Source organism: Polypterus senegalus, chromosome 4 (assembly GCF_016835505.1).
Source record: "Polypterus senegalus isolate Bchr_013 chromosome 4, ASM1683550v1, whole genome shotgun sequence".
In the NCBI taxonomy this organism is placed as follows: Eukaryota; Metazoa; Chordata; class Cladistia; order Polypteriformes; family Polypteridae; genus Polypterus; species Polypterus senegalus.
Window position 1 is genome coordinate 202,235,838 of NC_053157.1, and position 26,644 is coordinate 202,262,481.

General features: G+C 38.2%; 1 protein-coding gene across 1 annotated transcript in view; it reads left to right on the forward strand.

The window, feature by feature from the left end:
• alms1 (ALMS1 centrosome and basal body associated protein) overlaps nt 1–26,644 on the forward strand; it is a 121,229-nt gene that overhangs the window by 22,003 nt on the left and 72,582 nt on the right. The window contains exons 5-7 of the mRNA XM_039751865.1: nt 1,731–3,870; nt 14,521–14,665; nt 17,649–19,025. Coding sequence (XP_039607799.1) covers nt 1,731–3,870; nt 14,521–14,665; nt 17,649–19,025 — 3,662 coding nt within the window. The remainder of the gene's footprint in view (nt 1–1,730; nt 3,871–14,520; nt 14,666–17,648; nt 19,026–26,644) is intronic.

The following is a 26,644-nucleotide window of genomic DNA, read 5'->3' on the forward strand; positions in this document are numbered from 1 at the left end:
GGTAGTTAACAGGTTGTGAGTCTAAGTCTAGGGTATTCTCATTTTGAGTAGTGAGCTGCTATTATTACTATTGTTTAATAAAAACATACATATGATTTGAATCTGTAACAGTAGTAGTACATTTTTACTACTTGTAAAAGTTAGCATTTTTTTTAGTTTTATTCTCTGTCATATTCACCCCCACCACCCCCATTTAAAACTGTTAGTTTTCAAATAATAACGTGCCAGACCACCTTGAATTCCTTTGCACCTCTCAATCAACATCTTTGTTTTGTTAATGTATCGATCAGCACAGGTGGCAAGTAGCCTGCTATTCAGGCCCCCTATTGACACAGCTGAAGTTCTCCCAACTCAAGTCTGTTTACCTGAGTGTGAGGTGCCTGGAGGTGCACAGGGTAAATAATATATCATTATTTGGAATACATATGTTTCATGTGTGTTCCGTGTCTAAAACGATCTGGATAAATGCAGGATGATAGGGAATGCGATTCAAGTAATTTTGAACACATAACTAAAAACAAAAACTTTTTTCATGTTATAATAATGACAAAATGCTGGCGTGAAGTGTATAATGTGTGAAGACTGAAATCCAAATATCAAATAAATAATTTCACAAAATGTACAACAAAACAAGTGTACCTTTATTCACGAATATAACCAAAGAAAAAGAAAGTATTCAATTTACATGTTGCTGTCAACATGTAAAAACCGAAGCCCAAATATCAATTGCATGACTAGTGTAGAGGTAAGAACAGCTCCCTATAAATCAAGAGGCTGCAGGTTCGATCCCAGTTCTTCCTCACATTTACCTTTATGAGTAGAGATACGAAGGAATTTAAGGTGGCCCGGCATTACAACCTTTTTCATAGGCTTCAGGGATTCTGGTGTTAGAAGGACATATAACTCTGGAACTAGCTTATTGGTGTTGCCCACTTCAAGTGTACACAGTGCCACCTAGAGTGTAGTCTTGTTTAAGGACCCAAGCACTATGCTGAATGGCCACTGACATGTTAAATGAAAATAAAGAAAATAACAATAGCTATGAAACAGGAAATATATTGCATTTAGTGAGTTTGCATTAATATTACTCAAGGTAGCCTTTTACATTCACTGTAGTCTATGGGGCATCACCTCTTCTGAACTGTGCTATAATTGGTGTCAAAATTTCATATTAAGAATGATGTTCATTCCAGTACAGATAAAATACAGAATGATTGTAAGGTGGCTATGTGAAAACTCTCAAAACGCTTAAAACACAGGATTTTGTCTCGCATGGAGAGCATAATCATGCTTCTTTTACAGCTTTTAGCTAGCAGTTTTTAAACAATATTTAGGTTTATCTCTGGGTTTTCTTAATTTGTGTTCTCTTATTGAATTAACATCCTCATAAATCTTCATGTTTGTGTTCTCTGAGGTGTATACAGAGTTACAAAATATTTTTTGATCAACAAATAACCAGAAAATAGACAATGCAATTCTGTGTAATATGATGTTTTTGATGTATGCTTATTCAATGAGAACTAAACAGATGATTTTCTACTTTAAGTGCGTTTCAGATGTATTTTGTTAGTAATGCAACTTAAATGCGTAATGCGACTATAAATGAGTGAAAATTGATCATTGAATTGTAGTTTGTTTCTGATCTTATTTCACTGTTGATGATTGCAGTTCATGAAAAATACTTGGGAAAATGTCCAAATTTTATGTCTGAATTTATTTTTGCTTTCTAGGCCACTTCCAGACAACTCTTATATGACAGAAGAGTTTCCAGGACCCCTCCAGCTTAATCCTGCATTACAGCTTGCAACAACTGATGTCTTCCCAGACTCTGTCAGCAGTGGGCCCCTTTCCCAATGTCCATTAATGATGAGCACATTTGACCCTGATGATGAGAAGAACATAAACATAATACTACCTCAGCACCAACTCTCTCACAGATCTGTCCTTGAAGAGCAAGTAGAAAGAGAATTAAGGGAAGAATGTGAGTTGTCCCTGGTAGGGCAAGAAGAATTCTCCAACTGTTCAGAATCCCAAGTTCATGAAGAAAAAGGTGGTCAGAAATCCGAGAGCAATGATCAAGCACTGCATGAAGAGCTGCCTAGGGCATCAATGGCAGATGATGTATCTTTTTTAGACAGTGACATTCCTGTCCCACTCTTGCTTGAATTGCTGGAAAAAGAAGTTGGAGTATCAAGTAGTGGAACTTGTTCAGCTGTTTCTACAAGCTCTTCTCATGCAGAGTTACCTAGTAGAAATCTTGAAAAATATGAAACAGTCCCTTTGGACACTGACAGAGTTGTATCTCCCAATGTTATAAATGACACTATAGCAAACTCGGTAGCACAAGGATTTACATTCTCCTCATCTGAGCTCCCTGCCAACATCATAAGAGACCAACCTGTAGTGGGAAATGTTGTACAATCTTTTGATTCCTCTAATGGGCAAAAAGAGAAAAATGAATTGAATGTTTTTAATGCATCTGATGTATCCTATGTGACAGCCAAACAGGAAAGTGCAAAATCCAATGAAAATAAGGTTGATGTGGATTCCCATGACACATACAGTGGTAGAGCCAGCACAGTTATAGAATTCCCAACAGATCTTAGCAAAGGTTCTTTGGATTGTAGTGTTGAAAGAGGTTTTAAAGAGGGTGAATTATCGTCATCTGCTCATCAAACTAATGTGGATTCATCTGTTTTTGGTTTACCTTTAAAACCCATTTCTCAGTCAACTCCTGGAATGTTTTTAGGTGCACCGAAATCTACTGTACAATATAATTTGAGTAAAGGGACCACTAATCAATCAAAAAAAGAATGTTCTCTGGATAAACTAAGTCCAATTCAATCAAAACAAGAAATGCTTGTTTTGTCAACTAGTACTTCCCTGGATATCACACCCAAGGCCTTGCTTAATTCCTCTACAGGTAAAGAATTACCTGAACCTACACCTGAGACTAATAGCTCTTCCACTGGAAAATGTTCAAATGAACAATCTCTCTTTGTTAACAAAAAATTTCAATCACTACCTGCGCTTAACTATATGGAAAAGGTGGGAGCATGGAATATGACTTTTCCTACCAGTAAAACAGAATTTGATAACCTGGCTTTGCGTGGCTTCACAGGAGTCTCTCCAAGGCAAAAGGCCTACAGTGCAATTGCTGATTCATTAAACCAACTGTTGTCCCGGAAGAATAGCACTAAATCCTTCTCACCATCAACCAGTGACAACAGTAAGAGCCCAAAGAAGAGCCTTTCTTCTTCATTTTGTGGAAATTTATCTCCAGCTACAGATTTTCTGGAAAACAAGGGAAGTTTGACAAATTCACCTTTAGCCAGGTCTTGGTCTTGCACATCAATCAAAGAGGAGCAACTAGCTCTAGATCAAAAACAGGATGATGTGCTTTGTCAAAACATAGAAGGGGCAGAAAAAATAACAAAATGTCTCCCTGATAATATTGTTTTAACTCGAGTTCTAAATAGCTGCAGAAAAGAAGATTCTCAAGAGAAAGTAGCAGAGAAAATGGCTAGTGACAAGGACCATGGTAATTTGGTTAAAAACAATATCCTTAGTTCAGATAGTGCCAGCTGCAATTTGGACATACTGTTGCAACCTGTGGAACATGAACACCATCATTGTGAAGGTGGCCCTCCTAACAGATTTAGTGATGAGTCTCCAAATGAAACTGTTGGTACCCTTGTCAGTTTCCAGGATGCAAACTATAAAGATGTCAACAGTCTTCATGCTTCTTATGATGTCTCTGCAGTTTCACCTCCAAATAATTTGCAAACTGATAGTTATGCTTCTCATTGTGCAACCAACCCATCAACCCCAGTAAAGAATGTAGAATTTAATATTGAAGAAAGAATTCCCGTAAGTAGAAATTTGCCATATAATGATAGAGTGAAAATTGATCTCTCTGTATTCAATCATAATTTTAATCATAATTTTTCATTCAGTCAAAGTTGCATTAAAATTTAAAAGATGTATAGCTTCTGATTGTACAGCTAGATTCTGTGACTGCAAATGTGATTCTAAGAGTGGCAGGAAAGAATTTTGGTAAGACATTAGTAACTTGGTGACACGATGGTAGCGCTGCTGACCACCGTAAGGAGACCATGGTTTGCACCCCGGGTTTCCCCTGGGTAGAGTTTGCAGGTTCTCCCTGTCTCTGCTCCTGTTTCCTCCCTTTGTCAAAAGAAATGCAGGTTAGGTCTGGGTCTGTGTGATTGGTTGGTGTCCTGTCCAGAGTTTGTTCCTACCTTGTGCCCTATTTTACTTGAGATAGGCTCCAGCTACCCCAATGACCCTGGTCTAGATTAAGCATGTTTGAAAATGACATGACATAAGGAAATCTCAACTTGCTCAGAGAATCACTTTAAATGTGTCAAGAATTAAATAATTTAATATTGGCATTTTTTTCTCTCATTGTGAATAAATTGAGAAAAAAATGCAGGGAAAAAAATGAAAAACTAATATAGAAAAGCAAAATCAAGCATTAGTAAAGGGTTATAATATACTTAACTCGAATTTGTCTATATATATATATATATATACATATACAGGTGCTGGTCATAAAATTAGAATATCATGACAAAGTTGATTTATTTCAGTAATTCCATTCAAAAAGTGAAACTTGTATATTAGATTTATTCATTACACACAGACTGGTGTATTTCAAATGTTTATTTCTTTTAATTTTGATGATTATAACTGACAACAAATGAAAGTCCCAAATTCAGTATCTCGGAAAATTAGAATATTGTGAAAAGGTTCAATATTGAAGACACCTGGTGCCACACTCTAATCAGCTAATTAACTCAAAAACCTGCAAAAGCCTTTAGATGGTCTCTCAGTCTAGTTCTGTAGGCCACACAATAATGGGGAAGACTGCTGACTTGACAATTGTCCAAAAGACGACCATTGACACCCTGCACAAAAAGGGCAAGACACAAAAGGTCATTGCTAAAGAGGCTGGCTGTTCACAGAGCTCTGTGTCCAAGCACATTAATAGAGAGGCAAAAGGAAGGACAAGATGTGGTAGAAAAAAAGTGTACAAGCAATAGGGATAACCACACCCTAGAGAGGACTGTGAAATAAAACCTATTCAAAACTGTGGGGGAGATTCACAAAGAATGGACTGCAGCTGGAGTCAGTGCTTCAACAACCACCATGCACAGACGTTTGCAAGACATGGGTTTCAGCTGTCGCATTCCTTGTGTCAAGCCACTCTTGAACAAGAGACAGTGTCAGAAGCATCTCGACTGGACTGCTGCTGTGTGGTCCAAAGTTAGGTTCTCTGATGAAAGTAAATTTTGCATTTCCTTTGGAAATCAAGGTCCCAGAGTCTGGAGGAAGAGAGGAGAGGCACAGAATCCACATTGCTTGAGGTCCAGTGTAAAGTTTCCATAGTCAGTGATGGTTTGGGGTGCCATGTCATCTTCTGGTGTTGGTCCATTGTGTTTTCTGAGGTTCAAGGTCAATGCAGCCGTCTACCAGGAAGTTTTAGAGCACTTCATGCTTCCTGCTGTTGACAAACTTTATGGAGTTGCAGATTTCATTTTCCAACAGGACCCTGCCACCTGTACAAAGTGCCAAAACTACCAATACCTTGGTTTAAGGTTTAAGGACCATGGTATCCCTGTTCTTGATTGGCCAGCAAACTCGCCTGACCTTAACCCCATAGAAAATCTATGGGGTATTGTGAAGAGGAAGATGCAATACACCAGACCCAACAATTCAGAAGAGCTGAAGGCCACTATCAGAGCAACATGGGTTCCCATAACATCTGAGCAGTGCCACAGACTGATCGACTCCATGCCATGCCGCATTGCTGCAGTAATTCAGGCCAAAGGAGCCCCAACTAAATATTGAGTGCTGTACATGCTCATACTTTTCATGTTCATACCTTTCAGTTGGCCATCATTTCTATAAATCCTCTTTTTGCATTGGTCTTAATTTATATTCTAATTTTCCGAGATACTGAATTTGGGACTTTCATTAGTTGTCAGTTATATCATCAAAATTAAAAGAAAAACATTTGAAATACATCAGTCTGTGTGTAATGAATGAATCTAATATACAAGTTTCACTTTTTGAATGGAATTACTGAAATAAATCAACTTTGTCATGATATTCTAATTTTATGACCGGCACCTGTAAAAATTCAATGTCTGGCTGTCTGTATTTCTGTCCGCTTTTCACGTGAGAACTACTTAACGGATTTAAATAGATTTTTTTTTTCCTATAATTTGCTTGAACAATCCATTTAATTTTGCGACTTCTGTCATTAACACTAGAATTACCAGAGCCTACGAAAAAACTCGTAATTCCGTCCCACCTTAAACTGCTTCTTAAATCCCTTCACACCTCACCGCCAGCGTCCTTTGTTCTCTAAATGTGCTGATAAAGAGAAGCTAGGAGCAGCCGGCTATTCCATCCCCCCACCAATTTAGAACGTGCACGAACTTCTCTCAGCTCATGCCTTGATTGAGTATCTGGGAGTGAAGTGGAGTTTTAGAGTGGAAATAATAGATCGTTGTTTGGAACACACGCATTTCATGTCTGTTCCGTTTCTACAGTAATCTGTGTCAACACATTGTTAAAACAGAAACTTTTTTTATATTCTAGTAGTGGATGACAAAATGTAGGCATAAACTATATAATGTATGAAGCCTGAAGTCCAAATAGAAAAGAAACATTTTCACAAGAATAACACAATTGCACTTTTATTCAAACATATAACTGCAGAAAGAAAAGCCGCCTTAACATGCGACATTGACACCAGTTTACTATAACTGACTCCGTGGTTCAATAGATACAGCCCCCGCTTGGGAATCAAGGGTCACGGGTTCGATCCTGCGCCTCCCTTTGAGAAGTAAACTGTTCTTAGTCTTACTGTTTTAGAATAAAACATACATTTGATTTCAGTCTGTAACAGCCGGTGCAATTTATGATCTTTGTAAAGGTTAGCTTTTTTTTTATTCACTTTTCACTCTCTCAGTCGCGTTCAGAATCAATCCATACAACCCCATCTGACACGGCTGTTTTCACTAAAGACGCTATAGCTCTGCAGTGTACCACGATGCATACTAACGCCAACCGAAGGTTCTGACACACAAACGCTGGCGAAGCTGCCTTCTTCGTATCTCACCGTCACTTGCTTTTCTTTTATTCAGTTTTATTGAGTGTTCCTGCCAGTCCCGCATGTTGCTGTATGCTTTTTCTTTTGTACCCAGGACATGCAGAGGAAAGAATGGTAAAGACCAGTAACTTCGGCGCTATATGCAATCATCAGACACTCCCCATCTGCCCGTGTCGCTCAAACACAGGAACATATATTGGTGTAAAAGTATAACAAAAGTGCACTTTTATTCAAGTGCACTTTTTCCATCGCCTTTTCCTGTAAGAAGCAGTGTACACACTTCTCTCTATGCTGTGGTTTCTATTACACACCTGAAAGAAAGACAATATATGTGAAAATATAATCGCACTAATGCAATATTATTTGAAAACGAACAGCGTCAGATCGGGTGTGAATTTATGCAGGAACTGGAAATTCTCTGATGCGGACCTTCCCCAGGGAAGAAAGTACAGTGTCAGGTGCTCATTCAGTGTAATAGAAACCATAGCACAGAGAGGTGTGTACACGGCAACAAGTACACGTGTCGTAAATGTAGGAAGGACGGTCCTTGGGTGTGTGGGAACTGTTAATATTTGAATGTGATGATTTTATATAGCACGGAATGAAAATCTTCACTTCTTAGCATTGCACCATGCAAGATGTCGTATCAATCGCCTACTGTATCTTGCTTTCTTTTTTCTTCGGTTATACAGGTAGTTTTGAATAAAAGTGCACTTGTTTTGTTTGCGAAATGCCAGTGTCATGCGCACTTTTCGTGGCATTACACGTGTATTTTTGAGCATGCCCGCTTGAGCAGTATAAAAGTATTGAAAAGTATAACAAAACAACGGGCAGATGGGGAGTGTCTGATGATTGCATATAGCGCGAACTTACTGCTCTTTACTATTCTCTCCTCTGCGTGCCCTGGAGTACAAAAGAAACAGAATACAGACGCGCTATAGCTCTGTGCTGTACCACGATGCATACTAACGCCCCCACCAAGGTTCTGACACACAGACGCTGGCGAAGCTGTCTTCTTCGTATCTCACCGTCACTTGATTTTCTTTTTATTCAGTTTTATTGAGTGTTCCTGCCAGTCCCCGCATGTTGCTGTATGCTGGATATGTTCATATGTATTGTCTCTTTCTTTCAGGTGTGTAATAGAAACCACAGCATAGAGAGAAGTGTGTACACTGCTTCTTACAGGAAAAGGCGATGGAAAAAGTGCACTTGAATAAAAGTGCACTTTTGTTATACTTTTACACCAATATATGTTCCTGTGTTTGAACGACACGGGCAGATGGGGAGTGTCTGATGATTGCATATAGCGCGAAGTTGGTCTTTACCATTCTTTCTTCTGCATGTCCTGGGTGCAAAAGAAAAAGCATACAGCAACATGCGGGACTGGCAGGAACACTCAATAAAACTGAATAAAAAGAAAAGCAAGTGACGGTGAGATACGAAGAAGGCAGCTTCACCAGCGTTTGTGTGTCAGAACCGGGGGGCGTTAGTATGCATCGTGGTACACTGCAGAGCTATAGCGCGTCTTTAGTGAAAACAGCCGTGTCAGATGGGGTTGTATGGATTGATTCTGAACGCGACTGAGAGAGTGAAAAGTGAATAAAAAAAAAAAAAGGCTAACCTTTACAAAGATCATAAATTGCACCGGCTGTTACAGACTGAAATCAAATGTATGTTTTTATTCTAAAACAGTAAGACTAAGAACAGTTTACTTCTCAAAAGGGAGGCGCAGGATCGAACCCGTGACCCTTGATTCCCAAGCGGGGCTGTATCTATTGAACCACGGAGTCAGTTATAGTAAACTGGTGTCAATGTCGCATGTTAAGGCGGCTTTTTCTTTCTGCAGTTATATGTTTGAATAAAAGTGCAATTGTGTTATTCTTGTGAAAATGTTTCTTTGCTATTTGGACTTCAGGCTTCATACATTATATAGTTTATGCCTACATTTTGTCATCTACTACTAGAATATAAAAAAGTTTCTGTTTTAACAATGTGTTGACACAGATTACTGTAGAAACGGAACAGACATGAAATGCGTGTGTTCCAAACAACGATCTATTATTTCACTCTAAAACTCCACTTCACTCCCAGATTCTCAATCAAGGCATGAGCTGAGAGAAGTTCGTGCACGTTCTAAATTGGTGGGGGGATGGAATAGCCGGCTTCTCTTTATCAGCACATTTAGAAGACAAAGGGCGCTGGCGGAGAGGTGTGAAGGGATTTAAGAAGCAGTTTAAGGTGGGACGGAATTACGAGTTTTTTCGTAGGCTCTGGTAATTCTAGTGTTAAGTATCATAGTTCATTCGCAGTACCAATTTATTTGTGCGATTCTGAGAGATATGCAGCGGGGAGAGGGGGAGGGGCCCTCCTCACTCACATGCCAGCTTCAGGGTATATCTTACATCCGCTTAGCTATTGAATGAGAGAACTACTTAACAGATTTAGATTGGGTTTTTTTCTAGAATTTGCTTAAATATTCTGGTTGATTTTGCGACTTCTCTTATCACGCTGAGAATCATAGTTTGCTTGCAGGAGTGATATATTTACACTAATCCGGGACAGAGGCTGCGGGCCTAGGGGAAGGGGAAGCTTGACGTCAGGACTCAGGAGTCAGTCTACCTCTGTGTTTTGGAGTGTAACTTGCCTCCGCTTAGCTAGCGATACCTTTTTGATACTATTACGCGGGTGGAGCCGCGGGGAATGGTTAGTAAATACAACCCCAATTCCAATGAAGTTGGGACGTTGTGTAAAACGTAAATAAAAACAGAATACAATGATTTGCAAATCCTTTTCAACCTATATCCAATTGAATACACTACAAAAACAAGATATCTAATGTTCAAACTGATAAAATTTATTGTTGTTTTTCAAATCTTAACTCATTTTGAATTTGATGCCTGCAACACGTTCTAAAACAGCTGGGACAGGGGCAACAAAAGACTGGGAAAGTTGAGGAATGTTCAAAAAATACCTGTTTTGAACATTGCACTGGTGAACAGGTTAATTGGAAACAGGTGTTTGTCATGATTGGGTATAAAAGGAGCATCCCCAAAAGGCTCAGTTGTTCACAAGCAAGGATGGGGCGAGATTCACCACTTTGTGAACAACTGCGTGCGCAAATAGTGCAGCAGTTTAAGAACAATGTTTCTCAACGTACAATTACAAGGAATCTAGGGATTTCATCATCTACTGTCCATAATATCATCAAAAGATTCAGAGAATCTGGAGAAATCTCTGCACGTAAGCGACAAGGCCGAATACCAACACTGGATGCCCGTGACCTTCGATCCCTTAGGCGGCACTGAATTAAAAACCAACATCATTCTGTAAAGGATATTGCCACGTGGGCTCAGGAATACTTCAGAAAACCATTGTCAGTTAACACAGTTCATCACTACATCTACAAGTGCAAGTTAAAACTCTACCATGCAAAGCGAAAGCCACATATCAACAACACCCAGAAACGCCGCTGGCTTCTCTGGGCCTGAGCTCATCTGAGATGGACTGATGCAAAGTGGAAAAGTGTGCTGTGATCTGACGAGTCCACATTTCAAATTGTTTTTGAAAATCATGGACATCGTGTCCTCTGAGCCAAAGAGGAAAAGGACCATCCGGATTGTTATCAGTGCAAAGTTCAAAAGCCAGCATCTGTGATGGTATGGGGGTGTGTTAGTGCCCATGGCATGGGTAACTTGCACATCTGTGAAGGCACCATTAATGCTGAAAGGTACATACAGGTTTTGGAGCAACATATGCTGCCATCCAAGCGACGTCTTTTTCAGGGACGTCCCTGCTTATTTCAGCAGGACAATGCGAAGCCACATTCTGCATGTGTTACAACAGTGTGGCTTCGTAGTAAAAGAGTGCGGGTACTAGACTGGCCTGCCTGCAGTCCAGACCTGTCTCCCATTGAAAATGTGTGGCACATTATGAAGCGCAAAATACGACAACGGAGACCCCGGACTGTTGAGCAACTCAAGTTGTACATCAAACAAGAATGGAAAGAATTCCACCTAAACAGCTTCAACAATTAGTGTCCTGAGTTCCCAAACGCTTAGTGAGTGTTGTTAAAAGGAAAGGTGATATAACACAGTGGTAAACATGCCCATGTCCCAGCTTTTTTGGAACATATTGCAGGCATCAAATTCAAAATGAGTGAAGATTTGCAAAACAACAATAAAGTTTATCAGTTTGAACATTCAATATCTTGTCTTTGTAGTGTATTCAATTGAATACAGGTTGAAAAGGATTTGCAAATCATTGTATTCTGTTTTTATCTACATTTTACACAACGTCCCAACTTCATTGGATTTGGGGTTGTATATAAAGTGCACAATGTATTCTGCTGCGGCATGTGCTTTGAAAACTTGCTCTATTACTTGTATCTGTAGCTACAGATCATATTTTTTTTACTCATCGCCAAACCATTGCCCAAAGAGAAAAATCTAAGTTCTATACTGTTGTGTCAAACCAAGCTGTTAGTTCTTTTTCTGGACGAAGGTTGCTGTGAAGTCTATTGTGCTTATATTTTCTCCAATATGGACTGGAAATTTTTGTTCTGATATGGTACTGTGCGTCAATGTTAATGTTAACTTTAATCAAACTTAAAAATAAACGTGTTTGCCTTTTGGTTGCTTGTTTGGGTGAAAGAGAGAAACTTTCTGAATGGAAGGCGTGCTTCTTTCAGAATACAGGTGTGGTTTTTCTGAAAATGTGCAGTGTTCCTTTGTACTATGTTACTCAGTTTAATATCAAATGTTCTGAACAATGTGTAGCTCAAGTAAAGCTGGCATTACAGTGCCCTGAAACGTCTGCATACCCTCCAAGGATTCCTGAAGTTTTGCTCACTTTTAAGTCTCATTGAAAACCATTTGTTTAAGGTTATATTTAAATGATTTCTTAGAATTCAAATATTTTCCTTATTTTGAAGATGCCGGATTGATTTGACAAAACACACTTGGCAAGTAAGCCTTGCATAAGTCAGAGAGTCATGCTTATTTCAGACAGATTCGATTCACCAAAGAATTAGGATAAGTCATGCTTGGCAACCAAAGCAACTAAGTATAAATTCTTAGCTTTCTAAAGATGAAGTTCAGTGGAGTGTCATGGATTGAGAGTTTGTAAAACTGTTGCTCATTGAGAAACAATAAGTCAGAGAAAGGTTCCAATGTTCTTTTTAAAGCCTATTTAATGTTGCTTAATTCTGTAAAGGTTTAATACAAAATTGTAAAACGTTATGGCCTGATCTACCCATTGAAAACTGCAAGCATTAATAATATGATACATTTAAATTATTACTTCATTTGTTCCCATTGCTCCTTTTTGCCAGGAAAAAGAGATGCAATAATTAACATAGGTTCAAAAGATTTTAACTTAATATTTAAATCATCACTTCTGAAAAGCACCAATTCAAACTTGGTAAAACGCTAAACACAAATTAGCACAGAACTTTTCATATTAATGTAATGTACAATAAACATGCCACATTTTAAGCCATTGTAGGATCAACTTTGTCGAGATTGTTTTCTTAAAATTAAATTAGGAGCTCACAAACTGCTTACTTCTTTTAAACCATCAGCCCAAATACTGATTTGAAAGAAAGACCCTTGTCAATTTTAATAAGGAATTACAGTATTTGTTTATTCTATAGTAAAGAGTAACACATTAAATAACTGGAATTGTGCAATAATTAATTAAAAGGTCTGTTTTATTTTTAAAAGTTTTTTTTCCACTATTAAGATATTAAAAGTACAAGATATTCTTTGAGAATCTTCCAATAAAATAGAAATACTCATTTTAAAAATTAAAGATGTTTGTAGTTACATTCAGTGATTAAAAAGAGTATGCCCATAACAACCCTGTTGAATCATCAATGGTGTGCCATTTCTTGAAAATGCAATAAATGATGGAACTCAAATTGTCTTTAATAAATATCATTAAAGGACAGCACAGACCATTTGGCATTTCCTGAAAACTGTAGTATTGTAAAGAACACCTTTATATGAAATTATTTGAAGCCATATATTGCAGAGTCAACCTGCTGCAGCAAATTCCTGCCCGTTTCAGTTTGATTTTGATTTATCCAAAGTTATACCCGTGACACCAGGTATAATACTTTAGACTTGCAAAACATCGTAGACGCAGTAGACTTCACTCATGTGTGATTAACATCTTTGCCAAGGTCATTATAGGCTGTCTATGTAAAATACAAATAATTTCATAGCATCAGTTCACAAGTTGCCATTTTTAAAAATGCCACTGATGTGTATGACCAATTGTATTGTGCAATTAAACATTCTGATGAGGGCAAACTCCTTCACTAGGAGTGACATTGGGGCATTAGCTGCAAATTTTTTTGTTGCTAAATGTACAGTGTATGTTTTCATATAAATGTATATTTCTGATGTGTCTTCTAGTATATAATTGTCCCTAAATGCACATCATATTGATAGTGAATACTTAACTGTTTTTGGGGTTTTAAGTATGACATTCACAAATTTATAAACAAACTGGGCAATTCAAAGGATTTTTTTTTATATGATTTGAATAACGCTGTTAACATTTAACTATGCAATGCACAAATTTAAAACTATAATGCACTTCTGCCTTTAATCAGACTATACAGTAGATTGCTATGTAGCATCTCATGCATTGTCAATACCAGGCACATTTTATTTATGATAGAATAGACCATATATTATTTCTTGATCAATTGCTGAAAAGACTGCAACTTTCTCTATTATACGTTTTTATCTATGACAAATAAAACTCTTAAACATTTAAAAGCTACCCATAATACGCCATGCATTCTGTCAGCTTGAAACGTAAAGTCTTAGGTACTCAATGGACAGATATTGCACTCTCCTTGTGAACCATGATAGATATTATTGACTATCAGATCATAGGGCAACTTAAATATGAAAAGTGTGCACATAATTGTGGATTGCCTAATCCCATCTTTAATAATTGAGTAATAATAGTAATAATATTAATAATAGTTTTTGTTCATGGAATTATATGAGTCTTTTTCAAGTGAGACTTGTTTAGCTAAGTCTCGACTTCATAAGTACACTTTGTGGTCTTTATTTTTATGTCAGATTTGTAATACATATTTCTTTCTAGGAATTACTAAAAAGGGTTTTTTTTTGTTTTTTTTTATTGTTGATACAGGTTACAAAAAGATACTGTTTGCTTTTTTAATTACAGATGTAAATATGTTTTAATCATTGCACCTCTTTGTCACTCTGGAACCAGCAAAGGTTCAATGTAACATTGTAGATTGATAAACAGCAGTATTTAAGTGATTTATGATATGACTACATTTCTTTTTATGAGCTTTTTGAATTTTGGACTAGTTATTTTCTCTTTTTCATTGCCAGCATTATCTTCGTGCTTTGGGGATTGACCAGTCTCCATCCACCATACTTACCCCTTTTGCACCAAGAGGACCAATTCGAGAACCAGAGTTTTCACCAACTGATCTTTGCACAATAAAGGGCTCTACATGCACTCAGCAGTCGGAAGGTAAGTGAATTTTTAGTACATACTGTGTAGAAAGAATGTGAAATGTTTAATCAATAAAATTAACAGTATTTTGTATTCCACTTTACATACCATTTTTATATCACTCAGAACCCTGAACAGACCACCCAACACAAAGCTAACCATCACTGTATATTCTGAAGCACAAAGGAACTCATATAAAACTGAGGAATAAAAATGAGAAATTTGCCGTTAATTCTAAAGGCGTATTGACAACAGTGAAGAGTGCAACACATCAGCTAAAAAAAAACCTGTGGGTCCAATGTTCTTGTATAAAGAGAATGTTGGACAATAATAAGCCCCTGGTTATTTAGCCCATACCTAGATATTCTAGCAGTAACCAGACAAAAACGACATAGACATATGTTGGATGTGTTACTGTAAAACACACTTTTGTTGACAAAAGGTTGAACTGTCATCTATAAAGACAACAGAAAAAGATGCACTAGTGGTAGACCATTGGTACATTATTTATTTACAACCCTTTCCTTGAAACTTTTGTAAACTTTATTTTTTATGTCTATTCTATGATGACACCATTTGGCATCTTGTTTAACAAACAGTTTCAGTTGAAATTGCTTGCATTTATGCAATAATTGTGCATAAACAACACTTATTGCATCATTTGCCCTTGACAAGATAAAGTAAGTTATAACATGAAATGCTAGAAATTTGGTTCTGTGCAGCTGTCAGTTTTTTATCTTTTTTTGTCTGTGTGAGGATTCTACCACAAAGCTCCATAGCCAGGGTACTTTGACTATCGGCGTCAAACTGTGACTTGAACTGATACCTTACTTAATATGTTTGGGGTTTACGTGTTCTTCATTACGTTTGCATAGACTTCTTCTGTAAAATTCAGCATTCTTCACAGCATTCTTCTTCAATTTAAAGACTTCTGATCTGTTTGATTTATGACTATCCTGTAGGCCAGGGTAAAAATACTGATTTTAGATTCATCGTTATTTTCCGTTTAAACTATTCAATATAAATTCTTAGTCTCAAGATCGATCTTGTTAATCTCTTTCCTGTTCCGTTACTATTTGTAGGTTTTTGTTTATCATCATTTTTGGCATCCTATTTGGTAGATGTCACTTTTGCACTTGTTAAGGCTTTTTACGGGAAAAGCACTTTACTACCTCGCATAGAATGAGCTGCAGGTAGGACAGCATAATAGGTGTGTCCTCCCCCACTGAAAATCAGCACCTTAGACACATAAAGCAGATGTGTGGTCTTCCTACGGATTCAGTGCGTTAGTAAAGAACAGCTGCATAAAAGCAAAGCCATATGTAAGCTGTGCAGCTCAGAAGTTAAGTATTGTTGTAACACAACAAATTTGAGAAATAATTTATCCCAACATCAGCCATAAATATAATCTCTGTCAATATGCAAACGAGCAGTGCCTAAACAATCTACTCTGGAGATGACAGGTAACTCCAACCTTCCATTTAATTTACCTCATCTACCTTACACATCTCTCAGGTCAGCGTATTCCTAGTTTATGACAGCTAGACATCTAGGGCAACAGATTCCTGTGTGATGAATCACATGTCATTTCATCTTGTAAAGCAAAGAGCTACATCATTTGTATGAAAATGTGCTATACAAATAAATGTTGTTGCTGTTGTTGTTCCTTAAAAAAAACGACGGTGCAACTGTGGAGGATAAGCATGCTGCATGCTAATTACACCCGGAACTGCAGAGATGGCTGTCTGTCTTCCAAGAGCCTTTCTAGCATTTCCAATGCTTTGGTCCATCACATAACTTCATCAGTCACAAGTTTTTGTGTTGGCAAATCCGATAAACGTTGCTTCTCTTTATACACATGGCTAACTGTAGTGCTATAGTGGAAAAAGTTTGCAACATGCCTTACCCAGCCAGGCAAGTGTGCAATTGTTGGAATGTTCAGAGCAGACTGTGATACCAGTGTGTGTGCACAAAGCAGCCAACATGAAGTAACTCAAAGCTGTACAGCACAAATCAATTGTCAGTCACGATGTCATCTTTTTCTTTTACTTTCCATTCATCCAAAACCACTGTCGATAAACATCAACACTAGATCCTCATTTTTAAATGCTTCCTTTTTGTCTGAGCAGGAACTGTGAGGACACATTTTTGAGACTGACTAACGTGACTGCTAAATGTGAGCAACTGAAGATATGTGTAACTTGTAGAGTTGTAGAAAGACCCAAGTCTTCCCACTGTATCTGTGTTATTTCAAGATTATTTTAAATGTCCAATAGGGGAATAAATTTGGACAACAGTTTAGTTGATGAGTGTCTACATTGAGATTCATGACAAATTCATTATTGAATACCAGTTATTATTTAAGAAGCAATAATTATTATTTTATAATAGTATTACTTGCAAGATGATATATTGTAGATGTTTTATAAATGTAGGTACCATTGCATTGTATAAAAAAGAGCCCAATATCATGTGTGGACTCTGATGAGGCTACACATGTGTTAGTTAAATTATGGGGAATTTTGAATGAGTGCAGTGCTGCAAAAAAGTTTTTTGTCTTTTATAAAGAGCAATGATATTTTATTCAACATCTTCCAAATACTGTACTGATTTTAAATATTCATTACTAATCAAGTATTTCTTCTTAAATGTCATGCCATGCTTATGCATATGTTATGAAGTCACTATGTAGACACCCTTTAAATAAAGTGTTACTGAAATTTGTCACATTATACTAATGTTCTCTATGCATGGTTAACTAATCTTTAAAAAAGCCACCACTTCAAATATAATGATCCTTATTTGCCAATGTACAGATAAAAATGCCTCATGCAAAATTGTTAACTCCATAGACAGACATTCTTGCAGTTTGTTCTTGTCAGTATAAGAAATAGTTCTGTTGATTTTTATTTTATTTTTTTTTTTGTATTAATATGTATTGTTTTTAATAGTTCAAAAACCTTTCCTAAGATTTGTTTCTTTTTAAATGTATCTTTTTCAGGAGACAGTCCTTTGAAAGGGGATTTCTCGCAATCAAGCATTTTGTCTATCAATTCCACTCTGAGCCTGTCAGTCCCATTAGGATCTGATGCTGACAGTGAAACCCCATTGCCCTCAGAACCAGCTATAACAAATGATTTCAGAACCTCTGTTGAGAGACCTGTCAGTCAGTGCAGTCCCCATGTTGATTTTCATCCTATAGATCATTCCCTAGATATTCCTTTACAGAAATCCTGCTCTTCTGGATCAGAAAGCAGCAAATTAAATTCTGAAGAGTCTCTTGCACGCTTTACACAGAAGCAAAGTCCTTCTGTGATTGGAAGACTGGTATCTGAAAATTTCCAAAACAATATAAATAACTTTGATTCTGGCCATCCATCTGCTCCTGATAATTTACCTTCAATTTCTTTGCTGGCTTCAGATCATCAGACTGAGGTGATGAACAGCCCTACTTTAAATTTATCATCGGGCTCTTTGCTGACCAAAGAAAGTCACGCTGAGATGAATAATTCTATTTTAAACTCCTCTGAATCTTCTTCTGGAAGGATAGCATCTGAGACATCTTTTCAAAATTTAAACATAGATAATGATTCCTTTGAGGGGGCAAAAACTTTAAAAGAGATACGAAAGCTTTTGAGTAAGACTGAAGAACCTCCTTTTCCAAGGTCTTCCTTCTCCTCCCCATCTGCATCTTTAAGAGGCTCTGAAGACATTTCAGCCTATTTATACAAAGGACTGGACAATTTTAATTTTCAAGGTTCTTTGGCATCACATTTTGATGTCAATGACAATGGTTCCTATTGGCACAAGTCATCATCATCATCAACTTTGTCATTATTAACCCTGGATGGATTAAAAGAAAGTTTAATTTTTGATGGCTGTTTTTCAACTAGGTCTTCTTCCCCCAGTTCATTCATTTCTCAAGGAAAAAAATCAATACAGTCGAAAAGGCAGGAGAAAATCGATTCGCTTACAGAATCAAAGCAGGTTGGACATGAGTATGGACAGGGTGGATCATTTATTGCTGACAGTGTCAAGAGGTTTGAGCCAGAAGGCTGTAGTGAGGCCAGACAAATCAATGCTAGCTTTGCTTCAACAATGAGCTTTGCTGCTCCAAGTCTTGAGCTTGATGATGTACAGGAAAATCCTGAAGATATAGCCCAAGAAACACCAGAAACCATTTTTTTACCATCTACTGTGACTGAAATGATTGGAATAGATGAGTCTCATGAGACTGTGAAAGTTATAGAAGGCAGTGATCGCAGCAGTGCCAATTCCATTGCTTCTCAAGTGGCTTTTCTTCTGAAAACAGAGTCTCCAGTAACTTCTGCATCTAGTATTATAAATGCTGCTAATGAAGAAGAGGCAAAAGCACGAGGTAAGGACTTGAATTTGTCACAGCCAGAAATACATTTTTGTGTCATATTCATTATCATCATCGTGGTTTAATGACTATTTTCTGGGTTTGCTCAGGTTAGTTCTCCAGTATCTGTGGTCCTTGCTATCTATTGGGGTGGGACATGTTCTTTTCATATAGTCTGTTGCTACCTCCAACCACATCTTCCTAGGCTTCCCTCTGGGCCGCTTCCCCTCCATCTCCATGTTGATGCACCTTGTAACCCAATCATCTTCTGCCTTCTGCTCCATATGCTCAAACCACATTAGTCTGCTTGTCCTTCGCACAACACCTATTGCCTACACACAAAGTTTTTCGCTTAACTCAGCATTCATCTTTCTCTCACTCCACATTCCACAAATACTCCTGATCATTAGCCAAGTTTCAATCCAGTTTTTTGCAACGTTTTGTTATCGACAAACAGAATATACGTAAAAAAAATGTGCCGTCTCCAGCCTGTTTCTAACCAACTGGCTTTTTATCGATAAAATGGTGTGCGTGATTACATCATCCCCCCCAAAACGAACTGTTGCATAAGTTTTGTTGTATCGCGGAAAAAAATCTGCCCGTGAGCCGTTTCCATACATAATTTTGTGTATGTCGCAAATTATCTACCTTTTGTTTTCCACGTTACACCCCCTCCACTAAACAAAGAAACAAAGAAATGGAGAGATTATTTAGACAGTTTTTTGAAATTTGCCAGCTTACTGTTATTTCAGTTTCACAAATAATTGGAATTGTACATAATATCCGAAGATGACAGCACAATGAAGCAGTTGCTTGTCCGATAGCCCTAGAGCTCGAAGAAAGTACCCCAGTGCGATGAAACCCACGGGTATGGGAGAGACGACGAAATAAGACCTTCTGGGAGGAGGTGGTGGAGAGACACTTTACAGAAAATCTCTGGCTGCAACATTTTAGAATGACACGGCCGACGTTTGAGATGTTGTGTGGATTCATCAGTCCTGATGTTGCGCCAATCACAGGTTGCCATCGACCACCGGTTCCAACCCAAAAGCGGATTGCTATCGCCCTTTACAAGCTGGCAACCTGCGCCGTGTATAGAGTAGTTGGAGAAACTTTCGGGGTTGGTAAAACTACCGTCCATCGATGTGTATATGCTGTGTGCACCGCTATTAAAGAAAAATTCATCCGGCGTTATATCAGACTTCCGACTGTAGCGGTGGCCAATGAAATTGCATACCGCAATTCCTTGGTGCATCTTGTGCCACAGATTTACGGTGAGCTGGATGGCACGCATGTGCCTATTCTTCCCCCGACGGAAGGCTACCGCGATCACATTAATCGCAAAGGGTGGCCATCTATTGTTCTCCAGGTCCTTGTTGATGACAGCTGCATGATACGAGACATTTGCGTTGGCACTCCTGGAAGTGCCCATGATGCAGCTATGTTTGCAGCATCGGATCTGTACAGGTGAGCCTACCTTTCAACATCCCTTCTCCGTGCGATAACAACTGAATTAGTACTGTAACCTGCTTCCCTTAAGGTTTTTAATTAAAACTGAAATTTGAATTACAGTAATCCCTCGCTATATCGCGCTTCGACTTTCGCGGCTTCACTCTATCGCGGATTTTAAATGTAAGCACATCTAAATATATATCACAGATTTTTCGCTGGTTTGCCGCTTTCTGCGGACAATGGGTCTTTTAATTTAGGTTACATGCTTCCTCAGTTTGATTGCCCAGTTGATTTCATACAAGGGGATGCTATTGGCGGTTGGCTTAGAAGCTACCCAATCAGAGCATGTATTACATATTAACTAAAACTCCTCAATGCTATAAGATATGCTTCCCGTGTGGTGCTTGTTTGCTTCTCTCTATCTTTCTCACTCTCTCTGCCTGACGGAGGGGGTGTAAGCAGAGGGGCTGTTTGCACAGAGGACACGGACGCTCCTCTACAAAATGCCGCTTTATCGCGGTGCTTCTGTATACTTAAAAGCACGTATTGATTTTTTGATTGTTTGCTTTTTCTTAGCGGCTCTCTCTGACATTCTCTGCTCCTGACGGCGCTCCTTTATGACGGCGCTCCTTTGAAGATAAGATATGTTTGCTTTCTTTTAATTGTGAGAAACAACTGTCATCTCTGTCTTGTAATGGAGCACAGTTTAAACGTTTGACTAAAGGGTGTTATTTCATGTCTAGAGGGCTCTAATAATGTTAACAGGGTGGGAGAGTTTATAAGGGCTTAAAATATATAAAAATAACCATACAAACATATGGTTTCTACTTCGCGATTTTCACCTATCGCGGGGTCTGGAACGCAACCCCCGCGATCGAGGAGGGATTACTGTAATACAAAATAACGACGTTTAATAAAAAAAAACTAAAGTTAATATTAATGAGAGAATTTCTCATATATGCTAAAACATCTGCCATTTAATAATAAGAAAAAAAATGTTTAGATAATGAAACACACGGTTTATTAAATATTTTGACTGGCAGAGTAAACTACCTTTGCGGTTTTTGTATTATTTAGACATCCTGAGAGACACCCCCAGGCTACAGTTGATGTGGAGGGAGTTCAGGTACCCCTTTTAGTAGCAGGAGACCCAGCCTATCCGCTACTGCATTGGCTCATCACGAGAAATAACGAGGCTCTTCATCAGACCATGCGAACCGCTCCGCTATTCTCATTTTGATTGCACGTGCTGAAAATGTATCATGTGACACATTTATTTGCGTTAAAGCCCTTTTTTTCTGACAAAAAATGTTTCCAATGTAGTTTTTGCGACATCTGAAGTATCGATATGGGATTTATGCGCTAAAGTTAAATGGAAAAATATTATGTCGACATGTACAACATTTTATCAATAATTAGCATTTCCATCAGCTAAAATTTGAAGAGCTAAATATTTTTTCGCAAAAACTCCTTGGATGGAAACCTGGCTATTGTTCTCTCTTTTCTTTCCACCTTCATCTGCCACATCTCACTCCCATAGCTTGTACTACTCCTCCTCACATAGATTATGTTGAATTGGATTTCATAAGATGGGAAAGTGTTGTAGTAGTTGTTTATTGTCAGATTTGATTAAAATAAATCTTTTAACTGGAATGAATAATGAGCAAGTGGAGCATCTAAGGATATGCAAAGTTTTCTGATGCCAATACTTATACTAAAGGTTGTTTGGTGTGTAGGTTCAGGTATAAACGGAGATATGTGGGTCAATTCTGTATATATTTCAATTAAAATAATCATTTTTTTCCCGGCCATGGCCTTTATGTTTCTAGATGAGGCTGTGTTGCTTAGCACAGCATTATAATGGGAAAAATGTAAATGAGTAGGAAACTGTTTATATCTATAAATAATTGCAGTTTAGGCTTGAGTTGTGAATGAACACATCTGTTCAGAAATATTATTGGCCGTTAACTGTGTGCATAGAACAGCAAAAATAACACTATTTTTTTTTTTAACCCATTTGGTGAATAATCTTTAAATAAAGCCTACAGAAATGTAAAGTTAACAATTTAAAGTATCGTTAGAAATATGTGCAGTGTTTTCCCTTTAATAGTTTTCTAGTGGTATTTTGTCAAGGATTGGGTGGTACACACCACAATCGGTTCCAGTCCGGGCATTTGTACTGTGGTAACTGCTGATGGCCGGTCGTGAACCTGAAACTTAAGAAGCAACTCCTTTTATACCATGAGCAATAGTAAAACTCATAAAAGCTGCTAACTTGGATTTTTATTTTAATAGAAATCTGCAGTAATTCATGGCTGTGTTAGAGAAGTATTGAGCACGCTTGCCAAAACCTTTACCAGAACTGCAAAATCATAGGGGCAAATATTTTCACACACAATTAACTATTTCTTCTTGCAAAATGCTAACAGGGGACACATCCTAGTTCCCTATGAAGCACAATATATTTTGGTCAGGTAGTGTGAAACAGAAGTCAGCTTGTTCACCTCTTATCCATCTTAATCTAAAATCTGTGAAATCCTGCATTGAATTCCTGACCTCTCCATCTTTTTGACAGTGCTGTACTGGCTGGTTTTCATTGTCCTTTGCATATCTTGGTGCTCCATTTTCTTAGTGTAACTTATTTGGCAATGGCACTCAGGAATGTCATTATTATATTTTTATTACATAAACAAGACAGAATTTTTATAATGTAATGTTTTTTGCTCATGTTGCTAATGTTTTATAGTATATGCATTTGGTAGTGCCGACTAGGGATTTGCATAATAATGTTTAAACATTTTGTTGACATAAAGTTGAAAACCACTTCAGAAAAAAAAATGGTTAGCACCTAAGACTCTGACCCAAATACAAACCTTTTTACATAGTAAATGAGATTTCAACCTACCTGCCTTGTCAAATTGCAGGTTGATAATATGAATACAGTTTTTAAAACTTAATCAAATCAAGGGTTTTAAAAAAAAAACACAAGTTAAACAGATTTTGAAACCTTAACTTCGCCATTGCTCCTCATTTTGCATGCTGCAATGAAGTGCATGATCAGAACTTATGACTACAAGTGATCTTGCCTGTGTTGTAACACAGTGAGCAAAGCAGAAAGAAGCCATATTTTAGTGAGACTAGAATACTGAAGTGTGCGTTTTAGGCACACTATAGAAGTGTTGTCATTTTCTAAAATTCAGAATACCATATGGTGAGTACAGTACGCAGTGATTATTATCATATATGGCAGTTGACAATTAGTTCTTTCTTCTTTAACCATTATAAGCATTCGTTGTGTTGCTTGCTGGTGCATTGGTAGGCTGGTGGTGTGTTGTTCAACATTTCAGCTGTTGCAAAAGAAAATTGTGTGAGTTTTGAAAATGTTACATTTAAAAATGAAGGGTTTGTGCTTTTACTGTTTTATTTCTCTTTGTTCCTACTGGTGCAGTAACATGGTTGCTGGTTTTTAACACTAGAATTACCATAGCCTACGAAAAAACTCGTAGATCCATCCCACCTTAAATCGCTTCTCACCTCTCCGTCAGCGTCTTTTGTCCTTTAAATGTGTTGATAAGCAGCAAACAGTCTGCTATCACATCTCCCACCGGCGCACATTTTTCTCAGCTCAAGTCTGTTTACTTGGAGTTGCTTGGAGTTGTATAGAGTGAGAAGTCAAGCAAAATCACACCTTTTATAAATAGTATATCGTTATTTGGAACAAATGCACTTCATGTGTGTTCCATGTCTACAACAATCTATGTACAGTAAAAACATTTTTAAAAGAGAAAATTTTTCATGTTTTAGTAATAATTGACAAATTGTAGACATGAAGTTTATAATGTGTGAAGCCTGAAGTCCAAATATCAAAGAAACACTTTCACAAAAGGTACAAATATAACACAACAAGTGCACTTCTATTCAAAAATATAACTGCAGAAAAACAACACTCGTTAGGGTGCAACATTGACACGCATTTACTACGACTGCTTCGGTGGCGCAACGGTATCATCTGTTGACTGGTGATCAAAACTTCACGGGTTCGATCCCCAACGAGTCCGTTTTGAGAAGTGACCTGCTTTTATTCTTACTAGTTTAGAGAAAAACATACATTTGATCATTTGATTTCAGTCTGTAACAGCTGGTGTAAATGTATGATACTTGTAAAGGTTAGCTTTGTTTTTTTTTTTATATATTCAGTTTCATTCTCTCAGTCGCGTTCACAATCCTACCCTTCCCCCACCAAATCTGACACTGCTGTTTTCACATAAAGATGCGCTATAGCTCTGCGCTCTGTAGGAAGTAAGTAAATAAATCCAAATAAATAACATTCGATCTGCCTTTTATGTAAGTAACATATAAATGTTGATGTACAAGTATAATAAAACAAGTGCACTTTTATTCAAGACTATAACCAAAGAAAAAAGAAAGTCAGAAGTACACTGCAGAGCTCCCTGTGTTTGAGCGACACTGGCATGTGCAACAAATACACGTGTAATGCCACGAAAAGTGCATCTTGCATTTTGATGAATGGTTTACCTTACCATTCTCCACCTTTTGTGTATGTAATTTTTATACATATTTGTGTTTTCGTTCACATGTTAAACTAGGTGGCTCCGCACCCTGCTCGCTCTGCTCACCCACCCCCAAGTTTGGTTTACTGGATGTGCAATTTAAAGAGATCGTTATTTTCATGGGAATAGTTGCATATGCATTATTTTCACTTTTACTTTAAAACTTTTGTAAAAACACTTACTTGTCCTTTATTTATGGCCCAGGGTGTGGTTACATGTTTTTCTGGCAGGACGTATAATGCTGCTTGCGTTGTGAATGGGATGTGGCTGAACGCACACTTAGGAGATGCCGTGGGATCATCTGCTGTCTTTCTGCTGCTGGCGAGCTGCCTGTTCTGCTTTGCTCGCTGCCCGATCATTTCAAAGCCTGTACAGCTGCTGTCCTTTTTGGCACTTCGTGTCTTTGCCGCTCACATTGTAAGGGGGGGCGTTTGGCTGAGCGCACGCTAATGAGAAGTAGTTGGATCATCTGCTGGCTTTCCGCTGCTGGCAAGCTGCATGTTTTGCTTGTAGCTTGTCGTTTGTCGTTGTTTTAACAGCTGGGAGCACATGAATCGTGTCTGCCAAAAGCAATCCAACAACTGCTAGGTTAGATGTCCGTGGACTTGTTTTAAATGATGTCTCACTGCCTTGTCTCGCATGACATTGTAAAAACAATATTTGTCCTTTTTTTCCAGGTGTGGGTAAATCTCTTTCTTGCATGCTGCTCGCGTTGTGAAGGGGGGGCGGGGCAGCTGAAGGCATGCTCAGGATCTGTTGTCTTTCTGCTGCTGCTGCTGCTGCTGTCGCGCTGCCTGTCGATCATTTTAAAGCCTGTACAGTCGCTGTCGTTTTTGCCACTTCGTGTCTCTGCTGCTCGCATTGTGATTGTTTGGGGGGGGTAGGTCGGTTAAACACACGCTATGGAAAAGCGGTTGGATCATTTGCTGGCGAGCTGCCTGTTCTGCTTGTCGCGCTATCCAATCATTTCAAAGCCCGTCCAGCAGCTGTCATTTTGCCACTTTGCGTCTCTGGCACTTTCGCATTTGAGGGGGATGGTGGGGGTTTGGTGGGTTAGGGTGACTGAACGCACGCAAGGAGAAGTGGTCGGATCATCTGCTGGTTATCTGCTGCTGGCAAGCTGCGTGTTTTGTTTGTCTCTTGTCGTTATTTTAAGAGCTGGGAGCAAGTTAAAGTGCCTCTCGCGGGATTTCAAATTGTCTTCTGAGAAGATCACGTCACGTCTCCCTCACCAAGATTTTTTTTTTTATAATAGAGAGATTAGTATTGGAATAATAGATATTTGTAAGTGGAGCTGTTCCTTATGCTGGTCACTTACTTCTTGGTGCTTGTTATAATGAAGTTGGGGTCGTGTGTGTAAACTAAGAATTGCAGTACTCTGAGTGGCATAAATTGGTCTTATCTAGTTGAGCAAAGCTGACTCCAGCCCATCGTTTAGATTCTTTTTACTTGTCTGTGTACAGAGTACAATGGAATTCTTACTTGGTCTCCTCTCATTTGTTTGTGCAAGATAGGTACCCAAACAGTCTTCCACATCCCCCTTACAGCCCTGATCTAGCACCAGGAGACTGTAACATCTTTAGTCCACTTAAAGAGGCCATACACGTTTGC